This window comes from Garra rufa, chromosome 21, assembly GCF_049309525.1.
Source record: "Garra rufa chromosome 21, GarRuf1.0, whole genome shotgun sequence".
Taxonomy (NCBI): Eukaryota; Metazoa; Chordata; class Actinopteri; order Cypriniformes; family Cyprinidae; genus Garra; species Garra rufa.
The window spans coordinates 40,246,034-40,262,806 of record NC_133381.1 but is presented as its reverse complement, the minus strand read 5'-3'; the positions used below and the strand labels follow the sequence as shown (position 1 = coordinate 40,262,806).

Here is a 16,773-nt window from a genome sequence, read left to right as displayed (position 1 = left end):
TTTTTATTTAAGCATAATATGGGTACCTCTAAAGGAACACTCTTTTTTTGGAAATAGGCTCATTCTCCAACTCCCCCCGAGTTAATAAGTTGAGTTTTACCGTTTTGAAATCCATTCAGCCGTTCTCCTGTTCTGGCGATGTCACTTTTAGCATAGCTTAGCATAGATCATTGAATCCTATTAGACCAATAGCATCACGTTCAAAAATGACCAACGAGTTTCGTTATTTGTCCTATTTAAAACTTGACTCTTTTGTAGTTATATCGTGTACTAAGACCGGTGGAAATGCAAAGGTTCAATTTTCTAGGCCGATAAGATTAGGAACTACACTCCCATTCCGGCGTTATAGTCATGGAAGTTTGCTGCCGTAATATGGCCGAAGCAGGAGCAGTAATACCACGCGGCACATGTGCAAATGCTAAACTAGCTGGGAACTCATTTCTGATAATACTCCGCCTGCTTCGGCCATATTACGACAGCAAACTTCCTTGACTATTACGCCAGAATGGGATCTTATCAGCCTAGAAACTCGCAGCTTCGCATTTCCACCGGTCTTAGAACACGATATAACTACAGAAGAGTCAAGTTTTAAATACAACAAATATGGAAACTCGTTGGTCATTTTTGAACGTGATGCTATTGGTCTCATAGGATTCAATGATCTATGCTAAGCTATGCTAAAAGTGATATCACCAGAACAGGAGAACGGCTGAATGGATTTCAAAACGTTAAAAATCAACTTATTGACTCGGGGGGAGTTGGAGAATGAGCCTATTTCCAAAAAAAGTGGAGTGTTCCTTTAATACTGTACATCTATGTCTCATGGTCTTGTTGTCATTCAGTGCAAATTAAATATGGCGTCTACCCTGACTAAGGTCTATTGATTGCTCGACTTGTGTAACCCATAAATGATCTGCCATGCAGCCTGCTGTATTTGTCGCAATTCAAAACTCCTTCGGCCTGTGCACAGTAAATGATGTAGCCTGGTCTGGAGCACAATGGACTGTACTAAAGCCCGGCAAATCGCAAGCCAGCTTGTTAATTGCCTTTTTCTTATCTCTCCATGTCCAGTGTGTATGGCTGTCCTGTTGCCAAGAAGAGAAAACCCCTGGAGAGTCATGCCCTGGAGCCCTCGCCCAAGAGGAAGGTCTTTCTAACAGTCGTAGACCAGCAGTCAATGGAAAAATGCTACAAAACACACAAAATGGAGGAGATGGATGAAAAAGAGGAGGAGGAGGAGGAGGAGGAGGAGGGGGAGGAAGAAGATGAGGAAGAGGACAAGGAAGAAGAAGAGGAAGAAGAAGCAGAGGAAGAATATACAGACAATGAGGATCAATATGAACAGGAAGAGGTAGAAGTGATTAATGGAGAAGAAGAAGAAGAGGTGGAGCAAGAAGAAGAGGACATGGTGGAGGAGGAAGAGGAAGAAGAAGTAGAAAGAGAGGGGGAGGATGATGATGAAGAGGATGAGGTAGAGGAAGATGACCAAGAGGATGAGGAGCAAATTGAAGAAATAGGTAAGAGCATGAATAAATCATTGAAAGATGGACATTTGAATTATGCAGTGATTTGATGAAAGGTTTTGATCCACTTCAAATGTTCACTACTATATGGGCTTTTCGACAGACCAATTTTAAAATACAAAAAATAATAAGATATATTGTAATTGTACAAACATTAAGAATGAATGTTGTGTACACATAAATCCATATTAAAATTTGAAATAAAGTGATTTTAGTGTTTTTTCATCTAGATGAATTAGCCGTAGCCTTAAAAAATGTCATGTGGTGCGACCATGATAAATATTAAGATTAATTCATTTTCTTAACATGCTAAACATTTTTTTTAGATGTTCTCAGTAATTGAAGTGTTTAGAAACAAAGTATTTGCATTTGCATTGAGTTTTTGTAAATAATGGCTATTGCTATTATTGGTCGCACCACATGATGTTTCAAATTCAGTCAAAATTTACAAGCACAGAATTGGCCACCTGAACAAAACAAGCTAGAGTCTTCACAAAAGGTCACTATGAAATTTATAATAAAAATAAATACTTGTAGAAATAACTTAAAATTCTTTTTTTTTTTTTTTTTTTTTTTGTAACTACATACCAGCCATTAAAAAAGTTATATTTTTCCAAATTAAAAGAGAGTTACAAATCTCCTTGATGCTTCCATGGGTCCTTGGCAAATTGGTATGATGCATTGTCCTATCTTTGAACGGATTTCAACATAAAAGTCCCAAAATGGTAGTTTCTTGATGGTCGCACCGCATGATATTTCATAAAATGGACATCATCAGACAATTTTTTTGCAATTTTATACAGGATTACAAAACACTTTGGAAATCATGCCAAATAGTGCAGAAAATTAATCTTTAAAAAATTAGGGTAATTTCAAATATGTTTCCAAAACAGATGTTATGGCCAGATGGTCGCACTACATGATATATGACTCTTTGAATAACAATTTTTTTTTTTAAGTTAAAGTGAGTACATAGATGGTTGAGGCACTTCATATATACAATATATTTTATTATTATTTGTATTATTATTATTATTATTATTATTTTTACAAATTAAAAAAAAAAAAAAAAAAAAAAAAAACGCAATCGGACAGAAAATGTAGGCATCATGTCATTGACCCATATTTATAATTTATTATCACTAATCAATTGAAATACATTAATTTGTACTAAGATATTCTGATAACTTGTCATGTAAATCAACAGATACTGATATAAATGATATAAATATCAGTTTTCACTCAATATCTCTAATATTTTTTGTTGATGATATTAAATGCATAGTTTAATTATCAAACTATATAATGCAATGCAATACAATCATGATTGAGAGATGAACAAATGTGACCCTGGACCACAAAACCAGTCACAAGGTTAAATTTTACTAAACTGAGATTTATACATCATATGAAAGCTCAATAAATAAGCTTTCTATTGATGTATGGTTTGTTAGGATAGGACAATATTTGGCCGAGATACATCTATTTGAAAAGGGTGCAAAAAATCAAAATACTGAGAAAATCACCTTTAAAGTTGTCCAAATTAAGTTCTTAGCAATGCATATTACTAATCAAAAATTACATTTTGATAGGTTTACAGTAGGAATTTTACAAAAAATCTTCATGGAACATGATCTTTACTTAATTTCCTAATGATTTTTGACATAAAAGAAAAATCTATGTATTTTTGGCTATTGCTACAAATATACCCCAGCGACTTAAGACTGGTTTTGTGGTCCAGGGTCACAAATACACATTTAGAAGCATGATGATCATTTAAAAGACTCAGATTTTAACATGGTTTTTCAAAAAAAAAAAAAAAAAAAAGAACCTAAGATTTCACAGCAAAGTTTTGGTAATGTTGATCGTTTAGTCCATAGGACCATAGGAATTTGCATATCACATATAATACAATAGGTCTTAAAAGGTTAATCCGGCACCAGAATGCTTTATTTTTGGGTTTAGAAACAAAACCAGAGCTGAATGTGAAGTGAGTATTTCAGCCTCCAGAGGGGTAGAGGAGGTAATTTGGCAGTTAGGCATATTTGGAAGAAGGTCACCGTAATTTGAGGTGCAGTTGGATGATTTTGCTGTGACCTTCAGTGCAGTCTCAGTATCAGGCTAAAAACAGCCATCTCAAAACAAAGGTGCTCAGTTCATCGACACACACAGCCTACTGAAGGTGAGCTTTGAAGTGAAGCACTCTGGCAGGACCAATGCCCTCAAATATTACCAACAGTCTGATTGTTTCAAAAAGTTACAAAACTTATTTAGGAGAATATATATTGGTGTGAAAAAATGTTGGCCCCCTTAATGATTTTTTTTTTTTTGCATGTTTGTCGCACTTTAATGTTTCAGATCATCAAACAAATTTAAATATTAATCAAAGATAACACAAGTAAACACAACATGCAGTTTTTAAATGAAGGGGGGAGGGGGGTGGATCCAAACCCACATGGCCCTGTGTGAAAAAGTTCAGATTCTCTAGCCACACGCAGGCCTGATTACTGCCACACCTGTTCGCAATCAAGAAATCACTTAAATAGGACCTGCCTGACAAAGTGAAGTAGACCAATAGATCCTCAAAAGCTGCACATCATGTTGAGATCCAAAGAAATTCAGGAACAAATGAGAAAACAAGTAATTGAGATCTATCAGTCTGGAAAAGGTTATAACACCATTTCTAAAGCTTTGGGACTCCAGCGAACCACAGTGAGAGCCATTATCCACAAATAGCCAAAACATGGAACAGCGGTGAACCTTCCCAGAAGTGGCCAGCCGACCAAAATTACCCCAAGACCACAGCGACGACTCATCCAAGAGGTCACAAAAGACCCCACAACAACATCTAAAGAACTGCAGGCCTCTCTTGCCTCAGTTAAGGTCAGTGTTCATTCACCATAAGAAAGAGATTGGGCAAAAATGGCCTGCATGGTAGAGTTCCAAGACGAAAACCGCTGCTAAGCAAAAAGAACATAAAGGCTCGTCTCAGTTTTGCCAGAACACATCTTAATGATCCCCAAGACTTTTGGGACAATACTCTGTGGACTGACGAGACAAAAGTTGAACTTTTTGGAAGGTGTGTATCCCATTACATCTGGCGTAAAAGTAACACAGCATTTCAGAAAAAGAACATCATACCAACAGTAAAATATGGTGGTGGTAGTGTGATAGTCTGGGGCTGTTTTGCTGCTTCTGGACCTGGAAGACTTGCTGTGATAAATGGAATCATGAATTCTGCTGTCTACCAAAAAATCCTGAAGGACAATGTCCGGCCATCTGTTCGTGATCTCAAACTGAAGCGAACTTGGTTTCTGCAGCAGGACAATGATCCAAAACACACCAGAAAATCCACCTCTGAATGGCTGAAGAAAAACAAAATGAAGACTTTGGAGTGGCCTAGTCAATGTCTTGACCTGAATCCTATTGAGATGCTGTGGCATGACCTTAAAAAGGCGGTTCATGCTCGAAAACCCTCCAACAATTCTGCTAAGATGAGTGGGCCAAAATTCTTGCACAGCGCTGTAACAGACTCATTGCAAGTTATCACAAACGCTTGATTGCAGTTGTTGCTGCTAAGGGTGGCACAACCAGTTATTAAGTTTAGGGGGCAAACACTTTTTCACACAGGGCCATGTGGGTTTGAATTTTGTTTTTTCCTTCATAAAAAAAACTTCATTCAAAAACTGCATGTTGTGTTTACTTGTGTCTTTGAATAATATTTACATTTGTTTGATGATCTGAAACATTAAAGTGTGACAAAAAATAAAAAATCAGGAAGGGGCCAACACTTTTTCACACCACTGTATATTTACCCATTATTTAATTTGAATAGTTTGGTTACAGTTTTGCAGTGAGAGTTTTTTCATTGCTACTAAATACTAATCCTAACATACACGAACATTATTTTTCCCTATCACAGTAAGTGTATAATTCATATTCTAAATAATTTATTTAGAAATTTTAAGGTCAAAGATTATAATTTCATGTATATTTAGACCTGAAGCATCCTTGTTGTCTGATTCATGGGACAGCATTATTGCCTACCAGTTGTTTTAGTATGGGTTGGTTCTGGTGGTCTGTGAATGTCTGCTAAATCAGGGAGTAGGCGTGAGATGTGTCTCCGACATTTCTCATCCACTTCAGACAGCTCAGCCAGCCGCACATGGCAGGACAACGCTCTCCAATCAGACCTGACAGAGCCTTCTAGTCTAATTAACAATCAAACTCCCACATGTATTGGCATTAACCCTGTTTTCTGTGCTGTGTTTTCTTACCTAAGATATTGGCTTTGTCTCAAAACCTAGTGAGCTGACTGCATGAACAATTGTCAACTGTGTGTTAATTGAATTAGAAGCTTATAAGTAACTGATTTTGCTCTTCACAGGCACAGCTTCATTTACAGCTAATCAAGCACTGCAGTTTGCACTCAACTAACATTCTATTGTTAGCATGAAGCTAAGCTAATGACATTAGCGCACTTAAATATTGTGAAAATAATTAGATGGAATTAATATGCATCACTTATATTATCTCTTCAGTGGGCTGTTTTTCTGCGAAAAAAGAAGAAGAAAAATAACTGTGTTAATGTCATTTTGAGTTTTGGAATGCAAACTGATCAGACACTGATCAGACAACCTTTATGTCATTATTACATAACAAACTTTATAAATGACTTAAGCAGTATAAGTGTGCATTTAAAAAAAAAAAAAAAAAAGCTAAGTTTAAGTTCTTTGCCGCTCTTTTTTTATCATCAAGTGCTTGTTCTTCTGAGTGTTCTTTACATTTTAGATTTAACAGGGGCTCCTGATCTTCTAGTCATCTTTCAAAGGTTTTATACTCATCATAAAAAGAATACTGAAGTCCTCTGGGGCAATTTTCACAAGAGATGGCACATATTTCGCGTGTATGTACACTGAACCAATTCTCAGGAGTTTGACAGGCAATCTAACTAATCATAATGTTAAAAACTGCCATCATTTAGATTCAGTAGGAAAGTAGATTTACATCGGCGAACTTAAACTTGAACTTGTTTTTTCATGTTTATTTTGTGCTATAACTAATAAATATGAAAAGATGGTTGAACTGAGGCACTACAGCAATGTGTCATGACACATTAAAGAGCTACAAAATTGTATTTATTGTTTTCTAAAAAAATAAAAATAAAAAAAGACAAAGCTGAGATTTAGTTTTATACCAAAAGTAACCTGCTCTGTCCTTTTTGTTTTGTGATGTATTTTTCACTGCATGAGAAAAAAATGTGTGGTGTGAGAGCACAATAGCTTGTCTTACATAGCAACAGTAACTAAGGCTTTGCAAAGGGTCAATAATTTGAGACTTCTTCTATGTGTTTTTTGCTCAAGTGCTGTTACTGCATTGAGTGTCCAGGAGTCATTGGGTTTCACTAGATCTTTTGCTGCAAAACAAGTCTATTGAATGTTTGTTTGCTAAAACCAGCCTAGGCTGGTTGGCTGGTTTCAGCTGATCAACCATGCTGGTTTTAGCTGGTCAGCAGGCTGGCCACTTTCTTTGGCCAAGGCTGGTCAGGCTGGTTAAACCAGCTGAGACCAGCCAACCAGCCTAGGCTGGTTCCAGCTGTTTTTTTTTTTTTTTCAGCAGGTGTGATGTTATTTCAAATTAAATCAGGCCAAAACAAAGTTTGTTTGGAGTTCGCTTTAGGAGTTCAAAACATTTTACTAGGGCAGATATCTGGTCATACAAATCAAGGTAATACATCTTTCCAATACATTTTCTTCCATCTCGGTCTCTGTGAACTTGAGCGCAAAACTTGAGCGCGAAACTCTGTGTATACTTGCCTTACAGACATGAAAAAAATATATCTATAGAGAGTGAAATGTCTACCTTCAAATGAACCAATTCGAATGGAAAACCAACAATCCTCAGATTATGCAATCCATATGATATATGCGAACAACCAACTTCCATCTCTTAAACTGAAAACAAAGAAAGCACTAGTTTATCAATAAATAATTAAAACATTAATGCAGTCTCCTCGCTGTTTCCCTGACACATTCATAAGTATTATATCTCGAAGTGCATTGTGGCAAGCTTTATGTGTGCACTTGAGCACTTATTAGGCTATGTAGGCAATTAAAGTCTCATTATTGTGATTTATATAATTTATTAATAAATGTGCGACTAATAGCCAACTAAAATAATCTTTAGTCAAGGGCAGCCCTGCATCTTTCTGGAAAAGTTCTGTTCTGGCTGGTAAACACCTTTGAACTCCAATTGGTCTGTGGTGATGGGAGACCTTGAGTACATCAGAGCCTTGAGGTGCTTATGGCCACATGGTAAAAAAAAAAAAAAAAAAAAAAATTAAACAACTTTTAAAAAGTTGTTTCAGCTTAAAATAATTTGTTACCCTGCTGACTTAAACATGTTAGTTCAGTCAACTTGAAATGTTAAGTTACTCAATGTTAATTTATGTGAGAACTGGAATATTTTAGTTGACTAAACTAAACATTTTAAGTCAGTGGGGCAACAAATTATTTTGAGTTGAAACAACTATTTCATTTTTGCAGTGCATGACGCTCAGGTGGTTTAGAGTCAAGCAAGTGGTTGGGTATGGAAGAAAACTTTGTTTTGGACAAAGCAATTAAACCAAGAGTTATCTGTTTAGCAGCCACAGCTGGTATAACAATATTTGTTTGTCTTTCACAGAGTGTGACCATATAAATTGCAGTCCCAGCAGAAGAAGCCCCTCCATGGAGAAGGACAACAACAACAATGATGAATATGACAACTACGATGAACTGGTGGCTAAATCTCTGTTAAACCTTGGCAAGATCGCAGAGGACGCCGCTTACCGGGCCATGACTGAGTCCGAGATGAACAGCAACTCTTCAAACAGTGCAGAAGAGGAAGACGAGGAGGAAGACGAAGAAGATGATGAAGAGGATGAAGATGACGAGGATGAGGAGGGCTCAAGGAAAGGTGAGCTGAGTCTGGATGTGAACAGTGATGTGGTACGGGAGACTGTGGACTCTCTAAAGCTCCTAGCACAGGGTCACGGAGTCACAATCTCAGAAAACCTCCACGAGAAGCCGTTTCAGGACGATGAGAACACGGACTGCGATATAAACGGAAATGGGCCCATGGGTAATGGACTCAGTGGTAACTGTGGTAAAATGACTACTAATGGCCAGATGGGAGAGAAAAGCGATGAGGAAGTTTGTCTAAGCAGTTTGGAGTGTCTTCGCAACCAGTGCTTTGACTTGGCACGCAAGCTAAGCGAGACCAAACCATCCGAGCGGCTCAACAATAACCAGCAGGTAGGGATGATTTGTTGTGAATAATTTTTCATGACTGATAGCTAACAAGTAATGTCTCAGAGCTTTGGTCAATGTTCTAGCCTGGTTCTCTTAAAGTTATGAACAAGCATTCTTTCAGTAACATTAATAGAATGTTCATTCAAAATAATCTGGTCTTTCATAAAGTTCTTTATGTATCATCCAAACAATGTTTTTTTTTTTTTTTTTTAGATTTTTTTTGTTGTTCTCACTACTATGTTCAGAAAACATTCAAAAGTAATGTTCCAATATGCAAACATCTTCAAAACATTCTTAGAACATTTTTTGTTAGATGGGAACTGACCATTAATTGATAAGAGCATTAAATCAGAATAAAATAGAGAATTAACGATTTTCTGCAACCCATTAGAAATATCATTAAACGTTTTTTTTTTTTTTAAAGAGTTTAGTTTTACATATGCAAATAGAATCCTTAAGAGAAGCAACACACAACTGCAGCGCTGCTGTGAATGCATTAAAACAAACAAAATAAAATAACAGGTCTACACAAAATAAATCGCACCTAAATGGTATAACAAAATATATATAACAAAATAAAAAACACTCACTGAATTCTATGCTGCCAAGTGTGCGGTGTGCATTGGCATAATACTGAGGAGTGAATCCTCTAAGTTATTGTTCCATGACTGCGAAACTGCAATGATTTTCCCACTGGTAACCAGAGAAATATTTAGGCATCTGTTGGCTGTTTGGTTTCTGATTTTTTACCAAAGTAATATTAGCAACCAAAGGCATGTTACAGCCATCCATTATATTGGAACCACCATTGACAGAGTGTGCTGTGTTTCGTTTATGCTCACACTTAGTGTTGCCATGTCCCTTTTTATAAGCATCTATGGGCTTGTTGTATGTGCTTTTCTCATAAAGAGCAACTGTATGGAGTTTATAAAGCGGGCAGCTGCTGCTTGTGATATTTTCTTTTTCCCTCCAAAAACAGCATTTGAACTTTATAAGGTTTATTTTGGGCTTGTTTTTGTTTGTGTTTTTTCTTGCAACATCTGGCAACACAGTCTCTTTAAGCCCTATAGGCTGGTGAGCGAGCGCAAATGTGGAAAGAGACAGACCTGTGTCAAAATGTGCAAACGACTAAATAATGTACTTAAAAATTGAATGTGGGGCTCAGTTCTATAAATTGCAGTTTGTACATGGCTATTTCCTTTTTAAATGTAAACAAAAGCCATGCACACAGTATAAAGTGTGTAAAGTTGAAGTAGTAACAGCCACATTTAAATACAGGAGTGAGGTGCCTAAATGATAATTTCTTGTGTGTACAGAACAAAACTCGCTCTCAAAATTGCGCTGATTGACTAATCATAGAAAAATTATGGCATCCTGCATGTTTGGTAAATGCTATTTGTGACCAAATTAATATAACAGGGATCAAAAACTCTTATGTTTGCCAGTTTTAAAACTAAACCGCCGTTGACAGAGGTGTCATGTTTTATTTATGTTTGGAAAGCTGCTCAGCAGAGTACTTTTCTTCAGTGTTGCCATGTCCACTTATTATAAGTGTCTTTGGGCTTAGCTCATAAAGCAATCTAGTTTGTAGAGTTATTAAAGTGGGCAGGTGTGGATTACACTTTTCTGGTCTTATTTCCAATATAAAGCATGTAGATTTATTTAGGTTTATTATGGGCTTGTTCTTATTTGCTGATTTTTCGAAAAATATCTGGCAACACATTTGGCAACGGCTCATACCTCTTGCTCTGTTATTTTTTTTTTTTTGCTGTATGCTTACAGAGCAGAGACACATCTCTGATGTCTGTTTAAATACATCATTAACAATTAGTTGGTCAGTTTGGTTCTGTACAAACTGTGGAATTTTTGTAAATGCGGTTGCCACTACCTTTATTTTTCAGGAGTTATACTGGATTCCATTTACCTCAGAATTTGGATATTGGAGTAGCGAATGACCATTCCAGTACTCAAGTCATTAAAACAAGATTGACAAGTCCAATTGATACCTATACCAGTTGTTTTGTGAACACATAACACATAAAAAGTGGCGTTTGGATAGCACTATGTTGGGTTTATGCTGGGACAAACACTAATATATACACTAATAAAATATAAGTGGTAGTAAACAACATATTACTAGTGTTTCAGTCATGTTGATGTGCCCCAGTCTTGAGCAAGTGTTTCAGTTAAAAGTTGCATTAGTAATATTAATTGCAGTAATATTAATTGGTCAAAAATCTTTCTGTCGGTTAACCGTTTACCAGTTAATTATGTGCGTCCCTAGCAGGAGGCTCATCAGCTTTATCAAGAGGCCCAGCAGCAGCACCATCAGAGTCACGAGGAGTGCCGGGTTCTCGAGCGGAATTACTCCGACATGGTCAACCTGATGAAGCTTGAGGAGCAGCTCAGCCCGCGCTCCAAGGCTTTTTCCAGCTGCGCCGCAGAGCACAAGGTTTTCCAGGATTGCGATGAAGACACCACCTCCGTTACGTCGGACCGCTCAGAGGATGTTTTCGACATGACCAAAGGCAACCTGTCACTGCTGGAGAAGGCCATAGCGCTGGAAACGGAGCGGACCAAAGCTTTGCGGGAAAAAATGGCTTCGGAAGCAGTCAGGAGAGATAGACTGCATTTGCATGAGGGTGGTTTGAGGCACAGCTGTGCAGAGGAGCGGAAGGCACGTCTGCACCATGATGGTCTAAAGAAGCCCTACTACCTTAAAGGTAACCTTTTTTTTTCTCAAAATTTTGACAGTATTCAGTATAGAGTACAGTATATTGATATTTTTTGCATTTAAAAAAAATACTTTTTTTTGCCCCCCATAAAAAAAAGACATGATCTAGGTACAAAAAATACAAAAACTATATTGAAATTGCGAGTTATAAAGTCAGAATTCTCAAACTTGCAATTCTGAGAAATTAAAGTCAAGTTAAATTAAAACTGTGATATAAACTTGCAATTCTGTAAACATATCAGTCTTTTTTTTCTTGCAGTTGTGGGTTTATATCCAGAAAGATGAGAAAAAAGTCAGAATTGCGAGATACAAAGTCAGACTTGAGAGATATAAAGTCACAATTTTAAGCAAAGAAAGTCAAACTTGTGAGTTTGTATCACGTAGTTCTGAAATATCTAGCTATTCTGACTTTATAACTGGCAATTGTGCATTTATATCTCACAGTCATGAGAAAAAAGTCAGAATTGCGAGTTTGTTTGATGCAATTCTGAGAAAAAAAGTCAATTGCGAGATGCAAAGTCACAAAAAAAAACTCAATTGTGAGTTTATCTTGCAATTTTAAGTTTATATATATCCCGCAATTCTCACTTTAAATCTAGCTTTTCTGACTTTATAACTCACAATTGTGCATTTATATCTCACAGTTATGAGAAAAAAGTCAGAATTGTGAGTTTATATGATGCAATTCTGGGGAAAAAGTCAGAATTGCAAGATACAAAGTCGCAGTTGTATGAAAAAAAGTCCAAATTGTGAGTTTATATCAAAGCTTACCATTTTTTTTTTTTTTCAAAAACTGCAGTCTTCCTACAAAAAGTTGTGCTTGTTGTAACATCAAAGCAAGTTCTATAAAGAACAAGTAAGAAACACATCACACAAGTATTAGTTTGCATTTACACTCCCAGACTTGCACTGACATATAGTATCAGACATGGTATCAGATTTTTTGTCCTGTCTTTAGGTATAGATATTTAAATACAAAAACTTTGCAGTGTATAGTTAGTAGTAAGAGAAATAAAAAAAACTTACATTTTACTTATATACATTTTCAGTTATAAATAGAATGCTTGCTTTAAAATCGCTGAAGCTGCCGTGTCAGCATGAGTTCACTGATCTTGCCAAAACACCCATTAAAAATCAATTCAATTGTCTGTACTGCACAATGAATCTCTTATTTACATCATGTTTGCACCATTTTATTCCACGAAATTGTTGCTTAATGCAACCTCAAATGTGTGTTTTGCTTTTCTTCATTATTTTTCTTGGAGAGAAAGACTGTTAGTGCATATGCTACCAATTTCAAATTACATTGTTACAATTTTCCCCAATTGTTTTCTGATTCACTGCACTGTCCCATAAATAGCCCAAATGACCATACATCAAATAAGTAATGCATGTCCAAATGAGATTTAAAAGACCCAGAGAATGGTAAGATATCAATTTCAGTCTGTCATTCAAACAAGTTGAATATGTTTCTCTATTCTGGGTGAGCTACTCCTTCAATAATAAAATGATATCACCCTACTCCTTTAACATTTCAGAGCAGATAGGTCAGTTTAAGCGGATGGGTTCAGTGCTCTTTCGTGTTTCTTTGCTCTGAGAAGGGATCCCGTACAGACCCCGGGACAAGCTTTCTCAAACATCCCAATGCCTGCAGTGCAAACAGCAGTGGCTTAATGTTGTTCAAACAGGCCAGCACGGCCACATCACAGGCCAAGCTTGTCAGGCATAAGTAATGGCGATCTGCACGGCCGGGAGAACAGCAAATCTCATCCCAGGGACACAGTCTGTGCTCATGCTGCCTATTTATAAACCCAGAGAGGAGATCTGTTTGGAAATGTAGCTCTGGCACTGGAGAAACACACTGGGAAATTAGTCTGTGCTGCATATTCAGAGGAGGTTCCAATGCAATTCCTGGTTTAATTCTATTTCTTCAGGCACAGAGGAGCTAGACTGACGGAGTATTTCATCCCCAAAACAGTGAAAACATTACTCTGACTTTTGCAAGCATAAAAGATCAGTTTTCAAAGAGAATAATTCATAAACACACACTGCAAAAATGCCTTTCTTACTTAGATTTTTGTCGTTTCCAGCCAAAATATCTAAAAAAAATCATCTATTATATATATATATATATATATATATATATATATATATATATATATATATATATATAAATCAAGAAGGATTGTCTAGATGAGTAAAAATTATTGTCTTGTTTTCAGAAAAAAAAAAGTCAAAAATCAGTGAATTTTTGCTTGAAACAATTAAAATAATCTGAAAAATAATCTTGTTTTCTGTTTGAAATAAGATTTTTGTGCTTACCCCATTGGCAGATTTTTTTGCTTGTTCTAAGCAAATTTTCACTTGTTTTTCCTGAAAACAAGAAAATAATTTGTGCTCGTCCAGAAAATCCTTCTTGATTTAAGAAGTTTTAGATATTTGGCTTGAAACAAGACAAAAAATCTAAGTAAGAAAAGCATTTTTTTTTTTTTTTTTTTTTTTGCAGTGTAAAGCAGGCATTTGAAAATGGTTAAGAGTTTACTTAAAAGTGTTATTTTACTATCACTGAGATATTATTATAGTATATTTTGAATCAGTTTTTATGTTTTCATTTTAATGATTTTAATTATTTTAGTAATGGTATGTTTTTTCGTATTTTAATACGTCAATATAGTTTTATTTTTAGTTAGGTTTAGGTTTAGTTTAGGCTTAGTTTACATTGTTAGAGACAGTTAAAGTAGTACTGTCACAGGATTTACTGAAGACATTCAGTGCAAATTAGCGCTGAAAAGGCATGGACACAGTTATTTTTGCACCTGGCCTCACTGAATGTGCATTTGTAGGAGTTTCTCTTTCTGACGCAGAATTAATCAGAAGAGAGTATAAAAATTAATCACACAACGCATTTTACTAATATTTGCGCCATTATTTAACACCCCAAAAAAGCACGTCTTAAAGGTGGTAATTTGCAGTAATTTGCACTTCTCTTGGTAGATTGCGCTGGTCATTATGGAAATGATCTGGCTGCATCTGTTTTTTAATGTGCACATTGTCAGTAAATCACACGCAGAATTTTCCCTTCAGAATTTGCGCTCTAACTCTTATTTGCCATGTTTAGCAAATCTGGCTGTTTAATATGTTATTTTATTGATTTAAAATGATGATAGTAATGGTCACCATATGTAGTTTTGTAGTTAAGGCTACTTAAATCCAAATCTAAGACTAATGGTGCGTTCACACCGGACGCGACTTGCGCGGAAAAAACGCGCTATTCGCGCGTAGTTGAACGCTTGAACATTTGAGTTTACTCGCGCCATTCGCGCGTGACATTTTCTTCACAACAGACGCGAATTCGCGTCAAGGGAGGGGCTTCTGCCACTCGTCAGCGGGGAAGTAGTTGTAAAATAGGTGAATGAGCTCAATTTGCCAGCTTTAGCTTGCTTGTAGTCTCAATATGTATGTATATGTAGGTTAAATTGAGTAAAGAGCGTTTTTTAAAACTAACCAGATTGTCCGACCTCTTCACTCACTTTATTCTTAGCAAGATCCTTTTTATTCCTGTTTCTACAAAAGTCCAAAGATGTATCGTACAGCTCCGAGTAACCACAGACAGCAACGGTGATTTTGTCCGCCATTGTTGTTTCGGATTACTGCCTCCGTCACTACTAGAGCAAGCTCCTGATTGGTTACCGCGACGCGGAATTCCGCCGAAGTTCAGATTTTTGAACTCGCGCGTTTCGCGCGATTCGCGCGAATGGCGCGGCAATCGCTTGTACGCTCAATGCGCGCCGCGCCATTCGCGCTATTCGCGCGTTTCGCGCCGCCTCATTCGCGCGTTTCGCGCCGCAGGATGGCTATTCGCGTCTTTGCATTGACTTAACATGTAAATCACTCGCGCTTGCCGCTTCATTCGCGTCCGGTGTGAACGCACCTTAAGACTGGACCAACACTTTGAGGAGTTGCGACCAAGACTAGACCAAGACCAAGGCAAAACCAGTTCTATTGTGCAGAAATAGTGCTAATTAAATATATATTAAATATATTATTAAATATATAAGTTATTATAATTATTATTATAGTTATTATTATTAAATATATATAAGTCTCAAGCAATATGTCAGTAAATATGTTAATAGACTTGAACTATACTTAGTAAAAAAACAAATGCATTTTAAATATATTATATTTTACTATAGGGTAGGTAGTGGCAAATCAATAAAGGAGTGAGTTATTAATTCAACCAATTTATTAATAGCAGCTGATTCATTCTGTAATGAAACAACAGCTGCACAACAGTTCTGATGTGGCTGTATTTGGATTTTTTTTTTCATTGAAATAAAGCAAAAAAAAAAGTAATAAAAAAACTAAATAAATAAAAAACAAAAAAACAATGTCCAAAATGTTAGTCAATTAATATTAACTCGTAAAAATATTGGTGATATTGAGAGCTAGTGATTGAAATGGGTACTGCAGTCTATATTCAAAATATTAAAGACCAGTGTTTCTCCCGCCACCTGTTCCTCAAACTCAACCTTTGTGTGGGTTGCCAGATTGAGGACATGTAACAGGAATGAACATATTTGATAATGGAAGATGGGATTGTAAATTGATGGCTTGATTCATCCACATTTTGGACATAGAGCTTTTTAGATGGATGCCAAGTCTGTTTACTGTAGGTCAGGGGTAGAATCATGTTGTTTCCTGGCTTCCATAGCTGCAAAACACCATGTTGTCTGTCAATTGGCAACCTGGGGTGTTAAAATATTATTGGGTAAAATGGTAGTAAGCAAAAGTGCACTAAAACAAAAACAGACATTCCGACATGGATCTCACATTTTAAAGTAGAATAACCGGCTGCAGCATTGTTTCTTAAAGAAAGAAGTATATAAACTAAACTGTTTCCTAAATACCTGCAAACCTATTATGGTGTTTTTATGCTTTAGTACAGTCCAAAATAAAAATTCTGGCCCTGCACAACTGCATCAAATCAAATTGAAAATAAGTTACTGATTGCCTTTGAAGCAGGAAGTTTTATATTCATCACAGTAATGATGTTAACAAATAAATCAGACAATGCACCGGCAATTTGGTGACATCCCCACAGCTCTGGTCTTATTCTATTAAACTTATCCAGAGTCCTCTTATTCTGAGTTGTGGTCGAAGACCTTCAAAAAAAGTTCTCAAATCCCAGTAAGTGATGTCAGAATTGTCATTTTTGGTGAAC

The 16,773-nt window shown here is 36.4% G+C and overlaps 1 protein-coding gene across 1 annotated transcript in view; it reads left to right on the top strand.

Moving 5' to 3' along the window:
* The first annotated feature begins 1,063 nt into the window (after positions 1 to 1,063).
* Positions 1,064 to 16,773, top strand: part of myt1lb (myelin transcription factor 1-like, b) — a 70,491-nt gene continuing 54,781 nt past the window's right edge. The window contains 5 exon segments of the mRNA XM_073826621.1: positions 1,064 to 1,517; positions 5,583 to 5,600; positions 8,208 to 8,818; positions 9,725 to 9,731; positions 11,080 to 11,538. Of these exon segments, the coding sequence (XP_073682722.1) occupies positions 1,064 to 1,517; positions 5,583 to 5,600; positions 8,208 to 8,818; positions 9,725 to 9,731; positions 11,080 to 11,538 (1,549 nt within the window).